This window comes from Monodelphis domestica, chromosome 7 (genome assembly GCF_027887165.1).
Source record: "Monodelphis domestica isolate mMonDom1 chromosome 7, mMonDom1.pri, whole genome shotgun sequence".
Taxonomy (NCBI): domain Eukaryota; kingdom Metazoa; phylum Chordata; class Mammalia; order Didelphimorphia; family Didelphidae; genus Monodelphis; species Monodelphis domestica.
The window spans coordinates 184419893-184446990 of NC_077233.1; the positions used below are offsets into that span (position 1 = coordinate 184419893).

At 33.3% G+C, this 27098-nt stretch overlaps 1 protein-coding gene across 8 annotated transcripts in view; it reads right to left on the minus strand.

The window, feature by feature from the left end:
• The window catches only part of ZC3H7A (zinc finger CCCH-type containing 7A), a 68820-nt gene that overhangs the window by 8763 nt on the left and 32959 nt on the right, over positions 1–27098 (minus strand). For 7 of the 8 annotated variants that reach the window (XM_007498631.3, XM_056806153.1, XM_016423995.2 and 4 more), the window contains 16 exons: positions 26629–26826; positions 24331–24489; positions 24028–24108; positions 23903–23938; positions 23650–23683; positions 23028–23299; positions 17665–17863; positions 15655–15719; positions 14936–15122; positions 6841–7002; positions 5238–5434; positions 4892–4992; positions 4224–4405; positions 3730–3806; positions 2517–2650; positions 1996–2101 (listed from right to left, as the gene is read on the minus strand). In XM_007498631.3, the coding sequence (XP_007498693.1) occupies positions 1996–2101; positions 2517–2650; positions 3730–3806; positions 4224–4405; positions 4892–4992; positions 5238–5434; positions 6841–7002; positions 14936–15122; positions 15655–15719; positions 17665–17863; positions 23028–23299; positions 23650–23683; positions 23903–23938; positions 24028–24108; positions 24331–24489; positions 26629–26826 (2190 nt within the window). The remainder of the gene's footprint in view (positions 1–1995; positions 2102–2516; positions 2651–3729; positions 3807–4223; positions 4406–4891; positions 4993–5237; positions 5435–6840; positions 7003–14935; positions 15123–15654; positions 15720–17664; positions 17864–23027; positions 23300–23649; positions 23684–23902; positions 23939–24027; positions 24109–24330; positions 24490–26628; positions 26827–27098) is intronic. The other variant, XM_016423997.2, reaches the window with a different exon arrangement.

Consider the following 27098-nt stretch of genomic DNA (forward strand, 5'->3'; position numbering starts at 1 on the left):
CCAAATATTGACTGTATATGACCACTCACTTGGATCAAGGGCAATTACTAAGCACTGATTAAAATAAACATGGACATATTATTCAACAGAAAAACTACTTCTCTCTGCAGATTATCAATATTTTCATGTGCTATATTACATTCTTCCATTGGGTACAAATAAGTTGACTAGATGCCACAAGGGAATATGCTTTTTCAAGATTACCAATAGTTAACAATGAAGAAAAAAAATATTTCAGGGATGATGATATTTAGAGGAATAAGGATGGACTGGATCCTAGGTAGCACTCAGAGCAGGAGAGGCCCTTAAGAGATGAGTTCAATCTCACCTTTAATCAGAGAAGGTATAATTAGTTACATTTCTATCATTGAAGATGATAATGATAGACTGGATATTAATGAGCCTAATGACCTGGTAACAACACAAAGGTGCCTTTAACATCTGTTCACATCTTATCTTTTCTTTTATTATATAGTCAAATAGATAATATTCTGCAACCTCTAATAACAGATGTATCTGCCTTATAAAACATACTAAAATGTATTCACAAAAGGATCAGACTTAAATTATGATTTACTCTTTTACCATGATTTGTGTGCATACATACACACATATGTATATAATTATTTTATACATTTACATACAGATAGACATTGGTGTTTTTCCTACCATACTATGTATAACTCAATGAATATCTCAAAGTGGTAATGTAATGTTCATTCATTCAGCAATCATTCATTGGATGTATGAATATATGCATTAGAACAGTTCTAGGTAAAACAGCAAAAAAGCTCCATAAAAGTCTATGCTGATTTATCTTATATAAAAATACATTTTGCAAAACTGCAAACTACTAGAAACAATGAAAAGTCAAATCTCCATCTTTTTCAACATCTATTGCTTACTTAAACAAAGATTACAACTTGATTTGCTAACAGCATTTCCAGTTCATCAGTACAGTACAAAAAGCTATGGCTACTGCCATAGTGTAGAATTATATGCAACATAATGCCATAGAAAGGACATTGCATTTGGAGTCAGAAGACCTGGTGCAAGTATCTAATATCAGGGCAAGTCTCCTAACCTCTCAGTTGGCTCAGAATTCTCATTTATAAAATAAAAGGGTTGAACTAGATGATTTCAAGTCTCTTCCAAACATAAACGATGAACCTAAAACCTTAGATCTATATCAGCATTCCTCTTTTATTACTTAAAATTATTTTCCAAACCACATATTGTCAACAAAATTGGACCATGCCTGATCTTGTTAGATTAAAAAATATACAACTCAAATAGCCAAAGTTGGATGGTATCAATAATTTAATCATAAATAATGCCTGAAATCTGATTCTGAAAATACAGGTATTGCCTTTCAAACCCAGCTCTCTAGCCACTACATTATGTTCTCTCAATTATCCACTCCCACTAATATATATATATATATATATATATATAATTGGAATGCTTTTTAAAAAAAGGGGGGGGGGAACATGGGGAGATAGGTACAGACCATCAGTTACCTGGAGCACTGAGAGATTAAGTGATTTGCTCCTGGTCACACTACCAATGTGCCAGAGGCAAAACCTGAAATCAAATCTACCTGACTCCAAGGCCATCCCTACATATGTTATGCTATGCTATATTGCCTCTCTATAACGTAAACAATATGTTCTTATATGTGTCTTATCTTATATCAGTTCTTTGTAGATAACTAAGTTAATTTTTTTGAGCCAATGGCTTGACTGCTATCAAATACATTGTCAAAATATTTAAATACTTAAGTAAACTAATTAATATTTAATATGTTATTTTAAAATGTTTTTGAATACCATAAATATTATAAGAAATAACAGCAAATGTTAGCTTTTAATTTCACTATCAGTTCTCCAAAGATTACTATTTAAGAAGTTTGAGTTTCACTCAAATTAATGTAATTTTGCAATTATTTGAGGTTGCCTAATAAAAAAAAAAGTGGCTTAAAAATTACGTATGTACATCAAACTGTAAAGGCATTTGTTTCTTTGTGGGAAGAGGACGGATGTTCATCCACTTCTTACGTTCATTAGACATCACTCTCATCGCTCGACGATCTTTGTCCCACCTAAGAAAAATGGAGTTCAGAAAAACAGACACACTGGCAATAGGTACAACATATAGGAATAGATACAAAGTTTGTACCTCAAGGGCCATCAAAGATTTTATTTATTTTGCTTAACCCTTTGATAAGTGATATTTCACAATGTTAGAAATACCTATATTTCTACTGATATTTACATTAAAACTTTTGATGTTGAGCATTCAAAGTTAAAGGAAAAACAAAAAATCAAATTTAGGAGTTTTAAAGTGATTCAATCCTTAATGCTTTGCTTCTGACTTCCTAAATTATTTTCTTTCCCCTTGCCCTCTTCCATGCTTTAACTTTTCTTTCTGTTATAACTCTTAATTTCTTAACAACATATATTTAAACCTATATAAAGTAAATAATAAAACTAATATTTGTTTTGCACATTACTTACGAGTGCCTTGCTTTAGCACTACAGTACTTTCTGTTTTTATCTGGTTCAATGACTTGGCCATTTCTCAAACATGGGGCACATACAAACTTTATCTTTAAATTAAGAGATCCATATTTTATTTGGTTCCCAGGTACCTTAAATAAGAAAAAAAAAACAAAAAAAAATTTTTTTAATTGGAAAAATTTTCCCCTAAACCAAAAAGGTGACACTACAAATACATACAAACTGAATAATACAATAACTTTTATTGACACTGATAACATCTATAATACCTTAAAATACAGAAAAACATATTATAGATGACAAATTTCTGTATAATAATAACAATAAAATGGTTAGTATTTATATAGGGTCTGCTATATGCCAGAAGTTGTGCTAAGCACTTTGTAAATATTGCCTCATTTGATCCTCACAACCCTGACAGGTAGGTGCTATTATATCCATTTTACAGTTGAAGAAATTGAGACAGAGGTTATATGACTTGCCCAATGTCATATGGCTAGTAAATATCTCGGGCTGGATTTTAACTAAGTCTTTCTGAATCCACTGTGCCACATAGCTACCTCTGTTACCAAAGATATATTTATTTAGAGGAAACCACAAACATAACCCTTACCCACATCTCTAATGTTTGGAAGATGTGTTGTGATTTATAAGGAAATACAATTAATGTAGTTAGCTATCAGTGCAACAAACAGAAGCAGATGCTGAGTGTTAATGAACTGAAAACATCCTTTTTCACATACTTTTTATTAAGTTGTCTTTAATATTATAGAGAATGTTACATCATGGAAGATCATGTCACCATAACTCCAGAGCTAGAAGGGTTCACAGAGGTCATCTTCTCCAAACTCCTCATTTTTAAAGATAAGAAAACTATGGGCCAGGGAGACTAAAAGATTTACTGCCTATATTCCTCCTATCGCAAAGGCCCAATTTGCAACTCTAGCTCTCCTATAAATGTTTTTTTCCCAAAGGACTAACTTTATTGCTCACATTTTTATCTCCAGTGCTATTACTAGCACATAGTAAGTGATTAGAAATGATTTCTCATTCATTCATTCAGGACCTAAGGTCAATAGAGGAAGTAAGCATGGTTTCCACTGTACAATCCTGTCTCCCATTCTATCCTATAATGACACCAATTTAACAAATGATTTCTATCATGAGTCTCAAATGGGATGTCAAATGCTTAGTATTCAAATGAAAATACCTGTGCTCCATGTGCTTTTGCTTCTATGTTTTGCCAATACTGCTTAGATTCTTGAGCAATGGCATCATGTGTTATACCTAGGAAGTACAAAAGCCTTTCTTTCAATTATTTACCTAATAACCTCCACTCATTTAGCAGTTAAAATTTCAACAATATCAACCACCTAAATATTCATTTATATTTATTTCCTTATCTAATGCTTAATGAATAAGGTAGTACTGTACTTGACAAAAAAATGATGGGCAAAACAATTGCTCTGAATTCCTAAGACATCTTTCCTCCCAAGAAACCCATACCAAACTTGATTCATTTGTAGCAACAATTTTAAAGCAGATGCAGGCATTTTTTAAAAAGTAACTTAATAGTATAATCTACTAAAAATGATAGCTTCTACAGTTCTTAAGTTCTAACCTACAATTATATAGAATTTCGCATCACACTTTATAAGGCACCCATACTGTTTCTGATGAAGCATACTTGCAGTTCTCACACACCTGTTTCCTTTTGTATTATCCAGACTTTTAGTTCCACAAGGCTGTGTGCATAGTAACACTCATCTTCTCTTAAGCAGCCATAGCGAACTTCATGACGACACAGATCAAGTTGACACTGACTATGGAAAGCACGGATTTTAGAATACTTGACTGTAGTTTCTCGTAAAATATGAACGAGGCACCTAATGGGAAAAGGGAGGTAATATTTCAGTCTTCTGAAATATATAAACATATATACTCTTCTGAGTATATATATTTAAAAAATAAAACATAAGCAAAATTTAAGATCTCTAGTTGGAATATATTTTAAATCATTATAAAGCAAATGAACTTTAAAATAATTGTCTGAGGGAACCCCTTTAACAGTAAGCAATTCATTTCACATGATGCTTTTATTGTATATAACAGTTATGTTAAAGAACATGATTTGTCCCACTTATAACAAGATTCTTTTGCATTAGTGAAATATCAATTAAATGATTTAACTCTCTTCTTTGCCTGAGAAGAACCCTAAAAAATACTTTTCTATGAACTATTTCTTCAAAATAAAACCAACAAAGAACAAAATAGCATGATGATATCACTGCTTCTATTTGGCACTGCAAGAGAAACCTTATGTGCGTTCTACTTTTCCATGACTGAAAAGAGAAGAAAAATCGCCAACATACTTGTTGTCTTCAAATTCATGCTTTGTAACGGGGTGAGAACAGGAAGAAGAAATATCTTTATTTCTCCTGCTTATTATTCGGGGCTTATGATCAAAACATTTCTGGAATAGACAAAAAAGTGAGTTTACCATAAAGACAAAAATGAAAAACTTAAATTTCCTATCTAGGATTTTTATTATCACATTATTTCCAATGACCCTTTATGGACATTTCACTAATTTTTCCATTTAATTTTTTTAAAAAGATTAAAATTTATAAACACTTACAAAGAAAACCTACATTAAAACTGATGATTGCCAAAAAGCCACAAAGTTTTGTAGCAGAAAGAAAACCTTGGAAAATGTACCTCACAAAGGAATATAAATTCTCCATGATGTTCTTGAAGAAGTTTGAACACTGTAAAGTTAATTTTTCCACTGCCACCAAAAAGAGCCTCTCGACTAAATGCGCCTTTTCGTTCTAGTGTCCACACATCAATCTCTTCTTGGCAATAGGCAAAAGTACAATGACCTGGATATCTACACTCTTCCTCAGCAGCAACATCTATAAGGACATCAAATTGGAAGAGTTTAAAGCATTTTGACAGTTCCTAAAAAACAACTTATAGAAATATAGCGTTAACTTAAGACAAACCTTCAATACATTATCATCCCTTTTACTTTGTAGAATAGTTCAGAGACAGTTTAAATCTACACACACATATTTCATTGGCATATAACAAGTTTAGAAAATACTAGCCAAGATAAAATCAAGTTTTTACATTTTATATATGGTAAGAGTCAAGGAAGAAAGTGTCAACAGCCTAAATGTAAGCTGTACATTGAATTCAAAAGTTCAAAGAATTATTCAAGGTCATTTGATATGAAAAAATTATACATTTTGAAAAAGGGCTGAAAAGCAAAAGCCAAATTATATCTGAAATAAACACTGAAAAGTTTTTATCTCTAACCACTAGGAAACAAAGATATCAAAGCTTCTATGTTTTACCAATACCACAATCATTTCACTATTATTCTGCTTAGCTCCAGTCAGAAGGCAAAATAGGAAACTGATTTTAAATGGCCTGAGATAGTTCTTTTTTTTATTTGTATATATTTTTTAAAGACTGACTCTCCCTATTTCACATAGAGTAGAAATATAAGGGCTCCTAGGCCTAATTCCGTGCTTTCAGCATAGGAGTTTTGACCTGGACTGGTTCTTCCATCCTAAGACAATCTGGTGGCTTCCCCGCTTCTGAGGGCTCACTATATTTATGTTCAATTTACTGTAGACATCTGATTGACTTAGTTCACTGCAACTCAGAAAAACTAAATTCAAGAGATGGACCAGCATTAGCTAGGATTATCCATGTGCCATCATACCCAGCTCCTCCAAGATAATTCTTGAAGTAGATTAGAATTTGATTTACCATATATGAACCAGTACATATAAGAGAACCTAAATACTATAGCCAATACAGTAAAAGATATATTTAAAATTCTGTCCAAATAACTTGCTTCTAGTTACTAAACTTGAAATGGTGGAAAAGGTGATTTTTGGCCACTAGAAAATGGATATAATTATAATAACCAGTAGTAGTAGAAATAATGATGATGATCTCTTAACTCATTGTGCTTAGGAGTTTTACAAAGCACTTTACAATTGTCATCTCATTTCACCCCTACAACTGTGGAAGGTAGGTGCTATTATTATCCTCAGTTTACAGATGAGGGTCCTGAAGCAGACAGAGGTTAAATGACTATTGAGTATGAGGCCAAGTTTGAACTCAGATCTTCCTGATTCCAAGCCCAGTGCTCTATACACTGTAGTACCACACATCCTTTCTTATTTCTTTACTGATTAAAGATATAATCAAAATGTTTTATTTGCTCACTTTGAACTATGATATCTTTTTCATTTATTCATCTTTATTTAACCAAATTAATAATATTAATAACATAATAAATTACCTTTACATATATAATAAGGCCCTTCATAATTTGTCTTTGTTGGTCGTGGACGTATTTTTTTCCATGATTTATCTTCAACATTCTTTATTCTACCAATTAAAATGTCTTTCTTACATTTATGATCTAAAGTGAGATGGTAGGTATAATCCATTAATTTAGGACCTAAAGAAATGAAAAGAAATATAAAATTTTAAAAATTTTAAGCCAGTTACAATCACAAACTAATGGAAACATAGAATTCACAGCAAGAGTCAAATTCTCACTGAAAATGCACAAATTATCTTTACTATCTCAAGTGGAAATTTAAAAAAAAAACCCTTAAACAGAAAAAGTAGGAATGTAACATATGTCAGATTACGCAAGACACCTTTCAGCATTATTTTACTTTCCATCTAAGGAAAGAACTCATTAAAATATTAATGTCTTACAATCTCAACAATTTAAACATAAAGAGTTTGATACAGCTCAATATGAATCAGTTATCCAAGAATCCAAGTCTATCCTCACATAGCAGCTCCACCATCTCACTATTTAAATTGTCCTTTTAATTTTCTCCAATTACATTGCTTTTTTTAAGATACAAACCCCTAAATTTCCCACAGTTTCTTTTATACAAGGATTTTGTTTGGATTCTATTTCTTATATAGGGATCCCTTCTACAACTCAGAGGTCAACAATATGGAAAATCCCCATAAAAAATTTTGGCCCTCCTTTCATACCAGAGGAAAAAGTCTGAATTGTTTTTTTCTTTATGGAGTGTTTGGAGTACCTTATTGTAAAATCTGAATTAAATATTTGGCCATAGGCTATGTGCTTTCCAATTTTTTTCTGTGTCATTTGCAACTTCTGCAAAACTCAAAAAATTCCCATTTAATTTCTTATGACAACCTGTAATATATCAAAATTGTGAGAGGAAGGTTGTGATGTGAAAGGGACATTTGCCAAGTATATTGCCATGTAGTTGTTGATTTTCTCCCCTCTCAGTTTTGGTGCTACCTGGCTCCCTCTAAATGACCTCCACCAAGCTACCATTCATTTACTCTTCCTCCTGGGAACTTGAGGAGTCATATTTCATTTTGTATATTCTTTTTCACAGTATATATATTGAGATTAAAAATAAAATTACTAGTCCCATAATTAGTACCTTTGATCCTCCACTGAGTGAATGAATAAAATGAATGAAAAAGGAATTTTATTAAGCACCTACTGTGTGCTAAGCACAAAGAACATATGGATCATGGTTGGGAGGGCAAAGTGGGAAACAGGACCCCTGATCTGAGGAGGTGCCGCCAACTCCTAATGCTTTGGTGCTTATCTGCTTTCTCTTCCTTAAAAATGAGAGGCTGATATTTTGTTTTACATCACAAATATTTCCAAATTCAATCCCTCCCAAATCAGTGCATTATCCCCCTTAATGAAGAAAACCTATAACATAAAGCCAATAACTGAGATGGGCTGCATTTGAAATAATCTCTACTAGGAGTCTCCCACTTCTCTGTCTACTGCTTACACTTCCATATCACAAACAAGCCTATCCTAAGAATTTTTCTCCTTATATATATTTTTTATTGATCTGATTATGTAACTCCTACCCTCTCAGACTCCTACAATGACTTACTATAGCCTGCCAAATAAGTTTAAGGTTCTTGACCTGGCATTCAAAGTTTTCCACCAAGGGGGCAGCTAGGTAGCTCAGTGGATTGAGAGCCAGACCTACAGACAGGAGGACCTGGGTTTAAATCTGGTCCCAGGCATTTCCTAACTGTGTGACCCTGAACAAGTCACTTAACCCCCATTACCAAGCCCTTACTTGCTCTTCTGCCTTGAAGCCAATACAAGTTTTGATTTTAAGGCAAAAGATAAGGGTTAAAAAAAAAAAAAGCTTTCTACCAATTTGAATTTCTAGACCTTTAATTTCTAGACTTCTCTAGGATTATTTCCCTTTCATGTTCCAGTCAAACTGAACCACCTAATCACCATCCTAACATAGCCTGCATTTTCCTAACTTGGTTCTTTTGCTTTCATCTCCCACTCTTAGCCTAATGCAGAGGGGTTCTTAACTCTTTTTATGTCATGGACCCCATTAGCAGTTAGTATATTCTAGAAACTTTTTCACAGAATAATGTTTTTAAAGCATAAAAAAAGTGCATAGGATACAAAAGAAACCAACTATACTAAAATACAGTTATTGATTTTTTAAAACAAATTCACAGACCCCAGATTAAGAACTATTGACTTTTGTTTATACCCATCCTCCTTTAAAACCCAACCAAAATGCCAGCTCTTCCAGGCCTGCATTTCTGATTTCTCCAGTTGGGAATGATCATTATTCACATCAGATTCCATATGGCACTGTTTATCCATTAATAAACATATAGTAGAATAACTACCACACAAAATAAGTGTCACAAGCACCTCGTGGAAGGTAAGATCCATGAGGGCAGACTTTGACTCATCTAACGTTTGTGCTTCTGCCTATAGCTGAGCCAGTGATTTGTATATAACACTTAATCAATGTTTGCTGGATTGGACCAAAAGAATTCTGATTCACACAGATGAAGTAAACAATTCATCAACATTCTAATCCCATAAACTTTTTTGTAAATATAGTATACAAAGACTTACATGATAAATGTGCTATTAAAACACCAAGGGGTCAGCTAGGTGGCTCAGTGGATTGAGAGCCAAGCCTGGAAATGGGAGGTCCTGGGTTCAAATCTGACCGTAGACACTACCAGCTGTGTGACTATGGGCAAGTCACTTAACCCCCATTGCCTAGCACTTACCACTCTTCTGCCTTAGAACCAATACCCAGTATAGATTCTAAGATGGAAGGTAAAGGTTTTTTTTTTTTAAATAAAAAAACACAACCAAAATATGAACTATAATAAAATATTATTACTACAAAAAGATGTACTACCTAGACCAAGGTAGAAAATTATGGTCATACCAGTGCAACTATTTTAAGTCAACTTTTCTGAATTCAATTCAAATTCAACCAAACTAGCTTTATCTGTATTTTCCCTGAACTTGCCAAATATATGAACCAGCTGATAAACTCAACCTATTGTTATAACTCTCATTTAACTGATTATCAGTAAAATACACAAGTACTTTTCATATTTGCTTAGTTCAGAGATGAGTTTCTACCTTATTTGATCTATTATATGAAAATGGGCAAATTGTAACTAACCATAATTCCATAGGAAACAAGATGAAATATGCTAGCCACCTCCTGACAGAGTTCAAATTGAGATATATTTTTGGAGAGGTCTACTTTGGAAATTACTTTTACTAGACTGTGCATATTTATTAGAAGAATTTGGGGGTGGGGAGCAAGAGAAGGTGAGGAGAAAAAACAAGTTTTTGTTAAATGATAAAAAAATTAAATTTGAAAATAGGCACAAAAGTCTTAAATTTGATTACAGATGTATAAAGTCTTATTTTGTACAATGTCTATGAGAATATACATCCATTACACAATTTTGGTCAAATAATTATTTTAATTAACATATCTATATTAGATTGGGTAACGAATGGTATCCAATCTGATGAAGTATATTTTAAATTTTGCTTATATCCCTTCAAATTCACTTCATTAAACAGGGTAAATTTGTTGACCATTATTTCATGATCCAGCTATAAATCCTGCACTATCACTTAGTATATGAACTTCAACAAGTCACTTAACCTCTTCTGAGCTTCAGTTTCCTCATCCATAAAATGAAACAAGTTGGACTAAATGTATATGGCCCTTCAGGTGTTTTCTAGCTCTAAATAAATGACCTTGTGAAATGAAAAAAGTAACAAATAATTCACACTATACTGTTATTACTATGATTAAGCTGATAATGTAGCGATAATAGATATTGACAGATGGTTGGTAATGAAAAGCTATCAGGAGTTAAACTACTTTGTAGGTGGTGGATGGAAGGCCAGAAACAGTTGGATACAACCCTTATTTATTTGTTCTATAATATAGGTAGGGAGAGGAAATATAAGGAAAAAAACTAGGAGTTAGAATAGGATAGGAAATCTTTTAACCTTATACTAAAATCTCTAAATAAAATCCCCCAAAACTAGCTGCTTTCTTTTGCAGCCTCTTCTTTGACTGCAAGCAGGTCTCCTTAAACTATTCTCACTAAACTATAAAATTTAATTCTATCTTACTAATCTATGCTAAACGATGAACCTTAAATTTGTAATTAACCCCTTAAAAAGTAATCTATGAAAAACCAAGTCAGATGTAACTGTCAGAATCTCTTGGCAGAGAGACTCTAATGCAGGTCCTCCTTCCAAGTCAGAGAGAGAGGACAGAGCCCCCTCTGACAGCTCCTTCCCCCTTCCTGGAAAAAGTTCTCAATCAAATATACTCTTCTCCTCAGCTTTGTATGTGTTAATCAAATTTCTCAAAGGTAACTGTCTCAAATAGTTAACAGATCTTCTGAAAGAAATGATCTAGCAACCCTGCTCCCAAGGAATTCACAGAAATTGCCCCAGAACTCACAGAATTCTCTTTTATGATAGGCCTTGTAAAGAGCTGGAAGCAAGATCTGTCTGCTCTGTTTCTTAAAGAAGAGCATGATATTAATAAAACTTCTGCTCTTAATGAGACAGAATGAACATTTAATAAATTCCTTATAGCAATACCTGATAATAGAATATAATAAGGGACAAATAAAACTAATCTTTCATATACTCATTCCTTAGTAATAAAAACTTCCAATTCAGGAAAGACAGCAATTATACCACTTTAATTCCAGAGAAAAGGTATAAAAAGGAAATTCAAAGCAATATGAAAAGTGGTTATGACAAGAGACAGTTATATAAAGTTTGTGCCTATACTCCTTTTTAGGTTATGTTTCACTTTTAAATCACTCATGACATCATTTTATCCTTATATATGCATAATTTCTTAAACTGCCAAATATGACTGCCTTTTTTCAATCTTAATTCATCTGTAACATTCAACCTTGTTGATCACCACCTTCTCCTAGAAACTCTCTTCTCAGAATGTTCATGAACTGCTTCTCTTGGCTTTACTCTTATCTTACTAACTCTTCTATGCAATCTCCTTTGCTGAATCATTATCCATGTTACACCCAACTGTGGGCAAAACCTTTTAAAAAGTGGGCTTTCCACCATATCTGCAATTTATTTCTCCCTTACTTCCAACTCTTAGAAAATTATATTCCTGCAAATCCCAACTCAAGTGCTGCCTTCTACATGAAATCTGCCCTGATCAAATACTTCCAGTTTTTTAGTCCTACCCCATGTCACCCCATTATCTTTTTAATTTTGTACATATTTGGTATATACTTATATTTGACTGTCTGAGCCCTCTTTCCTTTTCCCTTTACACTTGATTATTTGGTATTCTCATCAGCTACCAAAATTGATTACCTTTATGTAGATGACCCCAAGATTTATATATCCAACCCAAGTCTCTCTCCTGAGCTACAGTTTCACATCTCCAACTACCTATGGGATACTAGATATTCTGGCAGATATCTCAGACTCAACATGACCAGAACAATTCTTTTCCCCAAACTGTAACCTTCTCCTAAATTTCACTATCCTTTCAAGGATACCACTATATTTCTGGTCAACCAAGCTCACAAACTTGACATTATCCTCACCCTCTATGTGCAAACAATTTCCAAATGTTTTTGCTTCTACCCACACATTTCTCGCATACATCCCCTTTCCCTACACTACCTAAGTTCTGAATCTCATCATGTCTTGTGTGGACTATTGCAATAATTTCTTAAGTTTCCCTTAGGTCTCTCTTCAATCCATCTTCCACAGAGCTACCAAAGTGAATTTCTTAATTTTTGATCTAACCATGTAACTCTGATACCAATCCCAATGGCTTTCTATTGCCGATAGTGTCAAACATAAAGGCCCTTTGGTCTTTAAAGCCCTTCACAATTTTGCCTCAATCTATCTTTCAAGCCTTGCTGTAGCCATTTCTACCCTTCCTGAACTCTTTGGCCTAGCCAAATGGATTTCTTACTACAAATCTAGATCCATCCTTCATTTCCATGGCTTTGGACAGGCTTTCCCCTAGATTGTATTCCTTCCTCACTTCCAACTTAGGATACTTAATTTCCTTCAAGTCTCAGCTCAAGCTTCAAGCTTTTCCTGATCACAGGCCCCAAAACAACTAATACCCTCCCCCAAATTGCTACATTTTTATTTGTATATATTTTAATTAAGTATATAGATACATATACACTCATATCTACTATCTTTCCTGAAAAAAATATAAGCTCTTCAAGAGCAGCCATTTATTTCACTTTTGTCTTTTCCTCCCTAAAACCTATATCATGATGCACATAATGAATGCTGGATCACTGATAGAGCTAGAATAAAAAGATTTTTAAAATAGAAGACATTTTTTAAGAAATACACATCATAAATGGTTTCAAATAAAAGCAATAACTCTCATGACTAGCATTTCAAACCTAGAGTTGAATTTTTTTAAAAACAGAGTAAAGGAGACCCAAAAGATGGAAGAAAGTAACTGTTGTTTCAGGCAAAAAGCTTAATGATTACCTAGAATTGATTGGAAAGAACACAACCAACATATGGCATGTAAAGGTTATTGGTTATTCCAAATTATACTATGGTCAGACAATTAACATTTATCAGCTAAGGGCTGAGAATACAAAAAAGGGCAAAAAATAGTACCTGCCCTCAAGGAACTTAACATGTAAAAGAGGAAATAAGCAAATAAGCATGTACAAACAATCTATATTCATGAAAAGTAGGACAATAATAAAAAGAGGGAAAGCATTAGAATTAAGAAGAGTTAGGAAAGGCTTCCATAGAAGACAGGATTTTAGTTGGGAACTGAAGGAAGCCAAGAGGAAGAAGTGAGGAGGGAGAGTATTTCAGGTATGGAGTCAGCCGATAGAAAATGCTCAGAGCAGAGAGATAGAATGTCATGTTCACAGAACAGCAAAAAGGACAGTATCACTGGAACCAAGAGTTCCTGAGTATGGTATAAGAAGACTGGAAAAGTAGGTGGGGCTTATGTTAAGAAGAGTTTTGACTGCCAAAAGGAGGATTTTTGCATTTGGTCCTAGAGACAAGAGGTAGTCCCTGGAGTTGACTGTGTAGAAGAAGTAACAGAGTTGGATGGGGAGGAGGGGGGCCTACACTTTAGGGAAATTACTTTAATGGCTAAATTGGAGGATATACTGGAATGGGGAGAGAGACTTGAGATAGGTAGACCCACCAATAGACTATTGCAATAGTTTAGGCATGAAGTGATAAGGGCCTAAAGCAGGGTGATGACAATATCAAAAGTGGGCATATTTAAGATATCATAATGTAGTATTAGGAAGGCGAATCTGAGAACAATTAGAACGGTAAAATCAACAGGCTTTGGTAACAGATAAGAAATGGGGAGAATAAGGAGTCAATGATAACACTATGGTTGCCAGCCTAAGGGCCCGGGAGGAATAGTGTTATCCCCCCCAAAATAATAGGGAAGTTAGGAGGGAGACAGAGTTTAGAGGGAACTTTTAAGTTTTGTTTAGAACATGTTAAATTTAAGATGTCTATTGGACAACCAGATTGAGATGTCTGAAATGAAGTCAGAGATTCAAGACTGAAGGCTCTAAGAAAGATTGAGACAGAAAAGGTAGATTTAAGAATTATTACCATAGAGATGATAATTAATTCTATGAAGGTTGATGAGATTATCAAGTCAAATAGTAGGAGAAGAAAAAGGACCTAGGACAGAACTCTGTGAGATACCTTCAGCTAAAGGTCATAACCTGGATGATAATCAAGTAAAGGAAACTGAGAAACAGTCTGATAAGTAGGAGGAAGAAGATGAGGAGAAAGTAGTGTCAAAAATCTTGAAAGAAAAGTATCACAGAAAACAGGATGATCAACAATGTCAAAGGTTGCCAAGAGGTCAAGAAGAATAAGGAATGGCCATTGTAATTAGGAAATCATTGGTAACTTTGGCGAAAACAGTTTCAGTGTTTTTTAACTACATATTTATGAAATAAATTCAGTTTTCAACAGCAAGTTTAATTTGTTTATGGGAATGCAATCTCTTCTATTGTCTGATCCTTACCTGATTTTACAAAACAGAGCTGACATGCTTGACGTAATTCATGAGATCCTTCTAGTGGATTTCTTCCAGCTAAAGATGAAGACACTTTAGGAGACCCACTATTAAAAATATTTCCAAAATCATTTCTAGGTTGACTTGAAATTCCCAGGAAACTCTCAGAAGCAAACAAACTAGCTGGTCCATTCATCTGTGAGAGAAATAAGGGACTTAAGGATATACTGTCACCTGACTACTTTTCAATATCACTGTAAAAAAAAAGAACCACTAAAATAAAACAACTTCCCTAAAAATAGTACATTTATTGATGCTTCATGCTGACTACCACTTAGTCCTTTAAACTTTTAAAATTACACTTCAAACTCTCATTTCTGGAGGCATGTTTTTGTTTTAGAAGTACTTCATTTAGCTTTTTTTCCTCTTGTAAAAAATTAACTTTCTGTCAATACAAAAATCTTTGTATACTTTAAAGTTTATGCCTAAATAATTCTGCTTAGTAAATTATTATTTCAAAGCTTTAACAATACATAATTTGCTAGAGTATCAAATTTAGTATGAAAGATCCATATTACACTTGAGTTTACTACAAAAATCCTCAAAGAACATTATTTTAACATTGTTGTCCACAACATAAACAAACTCCAGTGTGTTTAATAATTTATTCAGATACTCAAAACTCCTTCTGTTCTTCTATAACAAATACATTTGTGAAAAGCACTTACAAGTAAAATGGAAGAACTATTGTTGTTAAGCAGTGCTCCCTCTCTAGAAGTTGATGTGGGCAGATCTAAAAATAACAATAAAAAAGCTTCAACAGATTTTTTATTTCTATCATGGAATAAAAATACAGTGGTTTAGTAACTCAATGCAGGCATTTCTTTTCATACTTGCTTAATCCATTTCCAAGACATACTGAATTTTACAGATTTCTAAGTAATTATGTCTTTCTACCAGTTATTTTTAAGCTCTTACTTTCTGTTTTAGAAGCAGTACTGTGTATTGGTTCCAAGGCAGAAGAGTAGTACAGGTTATAGGCAATGAGAGTTAAGTGACTTGCCGAATCACACAGCTAGGACGTACTTGAAGCCAAATTTGAACCCAGGAACTCATCTCTAGGTCTGGCTCTCAATCATTTGAGCAACGTACCCACCTTCCTACCAATTTTAATGGATAACCTTTCCCCCAGAACTGAATCATATAAAGTCATGCCAATAGTTTATAAATGAGTAGCAATTTTCAGTTGTACCTAATATTATCAAAAACCAAAAGATATACCCAATATACTATTAAGAACTACAACCCCAATATTGCAAAGGTGGAAAGTACTTCATATTCAGATTGACAAGAGTGCCTCTCCAAAAATCATTGAGCATGAAAATATATATTTTGTAATAAACAATGAATAAAGTTCATAATTGTTTTCCTTTTCCTTCTATCAACAATAGCAAAGCCCTATTTTCTTTCTCCCCTTCTGCAAGACCTGGCACCTGGTGAATTTAATTTTGCCATGTATCTATGTATATAAAAATATTATGTTTTAACTCAAGTCTTTTCAAACAACCTGTCATGCAAGTACTCAGTTTCTTCTTCAATAAAATGAAGGGACTAGATGAGATGACCATTAAGGTTCCTTCCAGTTCTAAATCATATATTCATATAATTCCAGTCAGGACAAAGACTTAGTGAGCCCCTGAAAATATAAGCAGCTATTATAGCGACTGGTTAATTTGCTAGCTAAATATGACTAATGAAACCTAAAAAACATTGCTTTCATTTAAAAAGTTTTCTTCTCTACTAATGATATCTAATTTGGTTGTCTAATTTAGCAACTTATAAAATTGCCTATAATACATATAACACTCATATAACTCACTATAAAGAATCTTTGGCTTGAAGGGAAATTTTTAAAGTTCACTGTTTTTCTAAACCCAACAGAAAAGCTTTCAATTTTTTCTTTCCTAAAGGAATAAAATAGACCTTTTTCTGTACTCCCTGATTTCTTCAGAGTTTATTTTCCTCACCCTTCTTCTTTAAATGAAATTTAAAATAAAAGTGAGTTTAGAGATTAATTCAAATACATAACTCATTAAACATTTCTTTGGATTCATTTTACAGAATAAATTGTTCTGGGGAAATGAGGCAGAAATGACAAAAAAAAATATTGTCTAAACAGTAACTTAATTCAGACAATTACAAAGCAAAGTAGTATTTCAAGAAAAGGAAACTTTAAACTTATATCTAAGAATACACTTATAACCCAGTGGAATTGCTTGTCAACTCTTGGGGGGTATGGGGGGCTCTGAAGGGTATAAATCATATAACCATGAAAAAATATTTTAAAAATAAATTTATTTTAAAAAAAATTTTTAAACCTTACATCTAAGGCTCTAGACTAATGAAATCTTCCTAGTACCTAGAGCAATGAGCCTTCAGTCAGAAAGACCTCAGTTCAAATCAGACTAAAGATCTTCCTAGACATGTGATCCTCGACAAGTCACTTAACCTCTATTTGCCTTAATCCACTGAAGAACTAAAAGGCAACCGTTGCAGTATCTTTAAATCCAAGAAAATCCCTTGAACAATAATGGGCTCATGGTCAGACATGACTGAACTACTCATTAACAACAAAAGTATCTACTACCAGGAGGAAAACTTTTTTTAGGTTACCAAACAATAATTTCATTGTCTCAAAAACAAACCTGAAATATTTGAAAATATGACTCAATGTTTACCTCTTTTGGAGTCACTCATTGAAAATGTATTTAAAGAAGAACAAAAATCTTCCAATGATGAAGTCAAAGGTTGTGGATATATTTCTGAAAAGGAAGATGCAGGGACATATCCTGCACATGTTCCCAATAGAGGTGCAGAAAAGGGTATACTAGAAGTTACACTAGATGTTGGAATGGATCCTCTGACTACTGAGGCTGACTATAAAGAAGAAAACAAAAAGAAAAAATTATTACAAAGTATCCACAAAGAAAAAAAAATTTAATTGTATAAAACGTGATATATACAACATATGAAATAATTGTCCCCTTGCAAAAACAAAACAAAAAAATCCAAATTTAAATAGTGATAAAGTAACCATGAAATAATATTTTACATTAATAAATTGACAAAAAAATGACAAAACTCAATGATAGTGAGGCTACAAGAAAAGAAGCAGATGCTATACATTGCTCTACAAAAAGACTACAACAACTTGCCTAAACTGGTAACAGAACAAGACTTGCCAAACTGATCACAAATTTCTCCATCTAATCTCACTTTTAGGAACATATTCCAAGGATATAATTACAAAGGAAAGTCTATCTAAAGCTGCTTTATCTGAAGAAAAACTGTTTTTCGATAGCCTATTTATTTCCCAGCCACAGGATAGGAAAAGAATAGATCATGACATGTGGACACAATACAGCTCTATATCTCTCTTAATTAAGCATGACAAATGGAAAATATAAAGAAATTTTGGGGTGCATGTAAAATAACATGAAACAAAAAAGAATGAGAAGATATGTAACAATCTTATACTACTATTCACATACACATAGTTTACCAATGTTTCTCTTAAACTATTAAACCCAGAACTGAACATGATATTCCAGACAAGGCCTGATAAGGGCAGAGAACAGTGATATTATTATCTTCAGTCTCTTAAAATACATAAGACTGCATTTATTTTTATGACTGCCATCTCTGCTGACCCAAAGAACTTGCAGTTCACTAAAACTTCAAATATTTACCTACTTTCTAACCATGCCTCCATCTTAAACGTGTGAAACTGATTTTTCATATCAAGTACAAGTCACTACATTTATCACTATTTTAATTTTATCTTAATATAGATTCAGTCTGAAGTCAAGATGTTTTTGGATTCTGACTCATCATCCAATGTGTTTGCTATCTCATCCAACTTTCTGTCATCTGCAAATTGCATTTATCCAAGTCATCAATAAAAATATAAAACAGAATAAGGGCAGGAACAGATCCTTGGGGCATTCCACAATGACACCAAACCATTGACAACTATTTCTTGAGTCCTGCCAGATCTAACCAGTTCGGGATATGTCTAAGTCTCTCATTGTTCAATTCATTTATCACCATCTCCACAAGAACAGGGATCATTAGATTTAAAGGCAATTACCTATGCTATTATATTTATGTGCTTACATATATCTTATAGCATATAATTTTGAATATAAAAAGATAATATTTAGAAAAGTCCTTAAATTAAGTATACATAAGCAGAAAACATGATAACAAGTGGAGATCAGATGACCCAGTAGGGGGTATTCTTTTGAAATCAAGATTTAAATATCAGCAAATTTATAGACAAGATACAAAAGATTTATTGAATTATCCAATGGAATACAAATGTTATTTTATCCTGAAGTTTAATTCATTTTGCCCTATAATAACAACAACATTTATATAGGGTTATATCCCCAAAGTGTTCATGTAAGAAAAATAAAAAATGTCTTCTGGGAATAGTTCCATGAGATTGAAGAAGGCCCTTAAGGGCATAGAAGTACTAATAATATGCAGTACTAAAATCTGACTTATGTAAAAAGGTAACATTTGAGGGAAATACCCATTCAAATGGAATTAGTTGTAAACCTACGTTTTATGTGGAGATTCTAAGTTTATCCCTATAAAATCTGTACTTTGGGATTATATTTTAATAATTACCATCCCTGATTTACTTCTAGAATATTTAGAAAATAAATGAGGCCCTTGGAAAAAGAGACAAAACATAAGTCCTTAAAGTCCCATTCTCAAGGGATCGATTTGTTCAATGTTTTCCCTTTTGTTTTTCATAGGCCTCCATGGCATCCCTCCCTAATACATGATGATTTTAATCTTAAAATATGAGGGAGGTCTTACTCATTTGAAATATAACTGGAAAAATATATATATATATAAATGTATATGATATTATGTGAATGCATATAAGACTATGTACTCTGGAGAAAAGAGCTACTTTCCTGGTTAGGGTGTTATAAGCAACACGTCCTTCATCAAACATTTCTTAAGCAATGAGCCAAGCACTGGAAATACAAAGAATATAGTCTTTCTCTTCAAAGCATTCATCTTCTAAGAGGGGAGATAATCTACAAATTACCACACACAAACAAAATGTGTACAGTGTATGGATCATAATCTCAGAGGAAACATACCAGCAGTGGAGACCAAAAATGACTTTTTATAGAAATTGGCATTTGAACTTAATCTTAAAGGTGCCAGAGAAACTGGAAGCTTGAAGTGAGGCAAAAGAGCATTCTAGGTATGAAAGACAATCAGTAAAAAGACTTGATGTCAAGAAATGAAGTAATATATTCAAAGAATAACAAGAAATCTTTAAATGCAAAAGAGAAGATTTGATATTTCATCCTAGAGATAATAAAAAGCTATTAGAATTAAGAGTAGGAGGGGATGGTGACATGATCACACCTAAATTTTAGGAAGATTACCTTGGCAGCTTAATGGAAGATGGATTGGGGTATGGAAGAGACTGGAAATGGAGTGATGAAGGCCTGAACAAAGGAATTGCTTATGTCAGTGGAGAGAACGGTTCAAATATGAGAAACGTTATAGACAGAAATAACAAGAGTTAAATGACTAGACATGTGGAGTCCATTAAATTGAAGAGTTCAGTATAAAACTTAGGGTGCAAATGTGGGTCATGTTTTTAGCCTCAGAATTAATAGGCAAGTTGTAAAGAGAAATAACGTACTGTGACATTTTAGGTTTGAGATGGCAACAAGACATTCATATGTGCAAGAAGGATGTACAAAAGGTAGCAGGTGATGCAAGATTAACTCAGGAGAGAGAATAGGGTTGGACATATATCTATGAAAATAATGATCACTGAATCCACAGGAATCAATGAGACCACTAAGTAAGAAGGAATAAAAAAAGGCCTCCTTAACACTTTTTGTGTCATAGATCCTTTTGGCAGTTTAGTAGTCTATAGACTCTTCAGAATGCAATTTTCAAATGCAGAAAATAAAATATATAAGATTATGAAGGAAATCTATTATATTGAAAGTTACCCAAAGTATTTTTTTTAACCTTACCTTCCATCTTGGAATCAATACTGTGTATTGGTTCCAAGGCAGAAGAGTGGTAAGGGCTAGGCAATGGGGGTCAAGTGACTTGCCCAGGGTCACACAGCTAGGAAGCAGCTGAGGCCAGATCTGAACCCACGACCTCCCATCTCTAGGTCTGGCTCTCAATCCACTGAGCTACCCAGCTGCCCCCAAAAGCATTTTTAAAAATCAGTTTAAAAATCATCTAGGTGGCCCAGTGGATAAGAAAGCCAGGACTGATGTCCAAAACACCTGAATTAAAATCTGACCTCAGTTACTTCCCAGCTGTGTGACCCTGGGCAAGTCACTTAACCCCAATTGCCTGGCCCTTACCTCTCATGTCTTAGAACCAATACATAGCATTAATTCTAAGACAAAACATAAGGGCTTTAAAAAATTAGTTTATGGATGCTCAGGTTAAGTAAGATCTTCTGATACACAGGGAGGAGAGAATCAAGACAGAACATCAAGGAATAACCACAATTACAGGACATAACATGAAGACACAGTGAAGTACTTTACAAACATTATCTCATTTGACTCTCACAACAACCCTAGGAGGTGACTGCTATTATTACCATTTTACAGTTGAGGAAATTGAGGTCAAAATACATGCCAAGAGTCACACAGCTAGTAAGTGTCTGAGGCTGCATTTGAACTCAGGTCTTCTTGACTCCAAGAATAGCATTTTATCTATTATGCCACTTAGCTGCCTAGAGGGTTTAGAATACTAGCAAGGAAAAGGGCAGCGTCTTCAGGTGACCCAGGGGTGAAGATGTCCAGGTGATGTGAGGTAAGGAGGAAGGAAGAAAAGGGAGTTTTTCTATTGAAGGATAAGGTGAGTTCCTCAGGTGAGAGGTTGGGTAAAGGGGAGAGGCTGTGAAGAGATTGAAGAGAGATAAGTGTTTAGATCAACTAAGTGAATAAGATAGCCAATTGATAAAAGAGGGCTAAAAATATGTCTTTCCTGCAGTGAGGACCCAGAAAAGACTATGTAACATATAAAGTGAACCTAGTCAGCAGTATTTACGATTCCTCACAGCTCTGTTCAGCACACATATAGGAGTAAAATTATTTAACAAATTTATAGATAACCTAGTCAGCATGATGCCATGATTTTCTCCAGCTCTGTGCAATAGTACATGAGGAGGAGTAAAGACAGATGATGGGAGTAATCCAAGGTTGGGGCAACATGTGATCAGCAACAAGACAAGAGGATAAAAAAATTCTGAAGTAAAGGATATTGCAGAGTTGAATTGATTTATCAAGGTGTTGAAATTGAGAAGGAAGGAGAATATAATCAGTGCAAAGGTAATGACCTGGGAAAGAATTGAGAGGGTGAAAGGACTGGAAGTCACAGTAAATTTGAAGAATGGAGAAGGCATAATAAGGCAAAAGGAAAGATGAAATAATAAAAAAATTTCAATCAGATAAAATAATTTCAGTTTATAAATACAGAAGTGGAATACTTGTGAATGATAGCAAGAGAGTAAATCATCTGTGAGTGGTTAAAGTCATGAGAATTTAATATGCTGAGGAAATGGAACATATTTAAAGGAGCATAATAACATACTGAAATCCCCTAAAATGAGGGAGAGCTTATGGTGGAGAAAAAAAAGACTATGAACATATCAATAGATAAGGACCACCAGGATCTGAAATGGTGTAATAGTGTAAACCTCAAAGGAGGAAAGGATGTTACCAATAAAACTGTGCTTTCGATGATGTTCATTCTGTTTTGATCCTTACCTTTCAACCAAAGGGTCCTCATCAAACTTCACATGGCTTGCATACACAACAATACATAATGTGTCTTTTGCAAAAGTCTAATAATGCTAGAATTATGCAAGTGTTATCATTGCAGGGAAGAAGTAATTTTAAAGATAGGAAAACTAAGGCTTAACCTACAAAATATACAAATATACAAAATATTTGCTAATTTATATTGAAAAAAAAAGTTACTGTTCCCAGTAGAGAAACAAGGTAAACAGAATTTTGAAATTTACCATAATGGTTTCATCAGCTTCTGGTGCAGAATCAAGTAGTTCATCTATTTCATCACCAAGAACAATATCTCCATCATCTAAATATGTTTCAGGTAAAGTAAAGGGAATCTTTCCCCCATTTGCTAACATGGCAGAAGGCAGAGAACTCTTTTCCATTTGTAATGGTAAAACAGGAGTTAAAGGTGTAATAGGAATTGAAGCCAATTCATTTGATAATTCAGGAGGCAGAAGGGAAGTAACAGGAGTAGCTTCATGTTTTGGATCTGATAAATCTGTAATATTAAAAAAATGATTTTTTTAAATCTCATCTAATTTTATTACTAAATATTCCTAATATTATACCATTTATCCTGATAGACAAATGCCAACAATCAAATGCAATGATAGGGAGGGAAATATATCATTAAAAAGCACAGAGTTGATTTTCTCTCTCTCAAAAACATACACACACACATATAAAATATATATATGTATATATACACACATATATATATAAACAAGTAAGTTTTGTGACCCTTATATATAAGGATAAATAAAGCAATTTAATTTGATGATACTTTATAATTCACATAACCTATAAAATTGATGTTTTCTTTTAATTTCATGACAGCTCAAAACTTACCCAATTCTATATCTTCTATAGAGTTCTTTGAACCCTAGAAAATTATGCAAACAACATGTCAAAATTGTCAAAATTATTCATTCATTTTTTAAAGTATTCTCTGAGTACAAGGCATGACATTCAGCATTATTTAATGAAATAGTCACAGGACAACAAATGGAAAATAAAATTGTGGAATATTGTATTGTCAAAAAAGACACTACAAATAATACAGATGAAACTATTTAATTTTTGGAATAAATTTTAACTTTACCTTAGTTGCTACTTCCTCTGGAATTGAATTTGAGAGCTGAAATAAATTAAATATACATTTAAAAAGCAAAATTGACAAAATCAGAAAATAAAAGCCAACATCAAAAACAGAATTTTCCACTTTACCTTTGCTCTAACATATGCTTTCCTTATTTTAAATCCTAATTTCTGGGCTATTTCTTGAGTTAGTTTTATTACACATTCATCCTAAAAAGGGAGAAAAGGGAATGGAAACAATACAAGATGATGAGGAACATGAAAAAAAAACTGGAAGCCATTTTTTTAGCAATGTGCTTGTTTGTAATAAAAAAAAAAACTACAACTGCATAAACTCTTACAGTTTAAATTATTTAAGTCATTTTAGTGAGACGAACGCTTTTATGAGGAATGATGTTTCTAATATAACAAATATTTTTTTAAATTTCATACCTGAGGCACTGCCAAGGAACATTTTGCTATTGCATCATAAGCTTCTTTATATCTTCCTAAGTCACTTAAGGCTTTAGCTTTCCGATACAGGGCTCTACAGTTATTAAGATTTAAACTTAAAACTTTATCACAATCTTCTAGAACTCTATCATTCAGTCCCTATGTGTCAAGATAAAAAAAGAACATTTAAAATTAATAATGAATTTGTGCAATACCAAGTCATAAAACATTAAATTACTAAAGTCAATAGACTACATATTTACATTTAGAAATTAATATCTCAATCTACCACATGCTTTTTTTCCTTCAAAGTTATTTTTCATTCTTTAATGGGGTTGACTATCAAAACAAAATACAAATATGATAGATCCATTTGCCGATATTTTTGTGAAGCCAAGAAAGTCATTAGTATGTATTTTGGTAAGAATAAGAGAATCACAGAATTAGAGCTGGAAAGTACTTAAACAGCCATCTAATCTAACTTTCTTTCATTTTTATAGGTGAGGAAACTAAGTCCAGAAAAGCTAAGGGATTTGACAAGGTCACAGAGGTAGGAAGTGGCAGAGTAAGTATTTGAATCTTGGTCCTTAGATTGAATCCAGTGCTTCTTCCATTATATCAAATGTCTTTCATCTATTGATCAATGTCCATTAGCACCAGAAAATGGGCATCCTCACATCTCTTTATAAAATTCATGATTTAGTTCTTAACTAATGTTTATTTATTAAAGATTTGAAAAATACTTTGCACATATATGTTATCTCATGTAATCTCCCAGACCACCCAAGAGAAAGATACTATTATTAGTCTTATTTTACTGATAAGGAAAGAGAGGTTAAATAACTTGCCCAGGGTCACACAGGTAATATGTGAATAAAACAAGATTTAAACCCACATTTTCCTGACTCCAAATCTAACACTCTATACACTGTCTAATGGAACTGGTTAAACAATGATTTAGTTAATTTAAAATGCGTACACACACACGCGCACACACACACACACACACACACACACACACACACACACACACACACACACACACACACGAGGCTACATATCAAAATGGTAACAATTTAGTTTAGTTTAGGAGGCAAATTGTTCTTTGTTGTTGTTGATTTTTGGCACCTTGTTGATATGCTAAGAGCTCTTAGTGTGAATTTGGAAATTATTCCACCCTACTCAGACATACTTTAGGGGAAGATAAAGTTGTAATCTCCTGATTGAACAATGAAGGTACTTAGTTTTCACCTTATAGTGAAGCTAGACAGTTAAGCTAAGTCTATTTTTAGGTCTTAATACAAAAAGATGTTAAGTACCTATAAAGGTTAAATTAATCACAAAAAGGTCAAGTAACTAACAAAAGGTGAACTTAACAAAGAAGTGTGAAGTAGCTCAAAAGATATAATCTAGCCAGAGAAGGTGAGAACTAGTGGACAGTCCAGGAGAAAATCTAACCAAAGAAGGTTGAGAACTAAAGAATGGGCAGTCCTGGAGTAAAGCGTCTGCTGTGATTGGTAGATGTGAAAATTTAGAGGAGACACAAGAATGAAAGGTCTATAAAAGAGGATGAAAAGTTCAGTTTCAGACATTCGGACATATGATTGAGTTCAGGTGAGGAACTCAGCCTGGAAGAGCTCCCTCAGACTGCTTCCTTGAGACAGTCTTGTGGTGATTAGGGTAAGACTTACTTCTTTTCCCTTGGGCAAAGGGAGGCCACTTTGGCCAAGGCCTTTAACTCCTGCCTGGCTCAGCCTGAGCCAGAGCAGTTTAAATTAACTCTTTCCTCTCTCTCTTCTCCTTAATTCCTTCTCTCTATATTAATTAAAATCACCATAATTTCCAGCTGACTTGAGTATTTTATTATTTGGAATTTTTCCCTGGTGACCAATTAATTTAGATTTTAAGTCACAACTATAAAATTATCCTTACATTAGTGAGAAGAGTTAACCAAACAGATCATTAAATTAAATGAAATCTCAATCAGGTACAAGAAGTATTATCTAATGTTTCTTCCCATATGAATACATCTACAGAATGCCTATACATATAGGACATTTCCAGAGTGAAATAATTGTTGAGATATTTCTAATATAAAATCTGTCAACACTATGGCCAAAAAATTTTTTTTAAGTTTGTTTATCTACAAAAGCTAATTTGATTCCCTTGAGAGAAGAGTAGAAAATAGGAGAAAGGCTTACTTTTGATAGTCCTTATGTTACTTCTAAAATTATTTTATACTGTATCAGCCTTCTATAGGATAGTTTTTTCTCATCTAAAAAAAATTCAACAACTTACCATATTTGAATAGCATGCAATACGATTTACATGCAGCTTTTCTAATATTTCATTAGAAATTGCAATTTCTTCAGACCTTGCATAATCAGCTATGTTTAAAGCTTCTGTATATTGACTTAATGAGCCATTCCAGTCACATTCTTGATACATATCATTTCCTTCATTAAAGAGATTTCTTATAAGTGTCCATAAAAACACCTAAAAAAGAGAAATTTTTAAATGGTAATATTATATAATGATTAATATTTTAGGGGATACAACTTGAAAAATTGGTCATTTATACAAAAAGTATTACAGGAACCTAACAACAAGATTTGGGAAGCTAGGTGGCTCAGTGGATAGAGAACCAAGCCAGGAGACAGAAGTCTTGGGTTCAAATATGGCCTCAAATTTTTCCTACGTATGTGACCCTAGGCAATTCACTTAACTCTAATTGCCAAGCCCTTACTGCTCAATTAGTGATGATTATA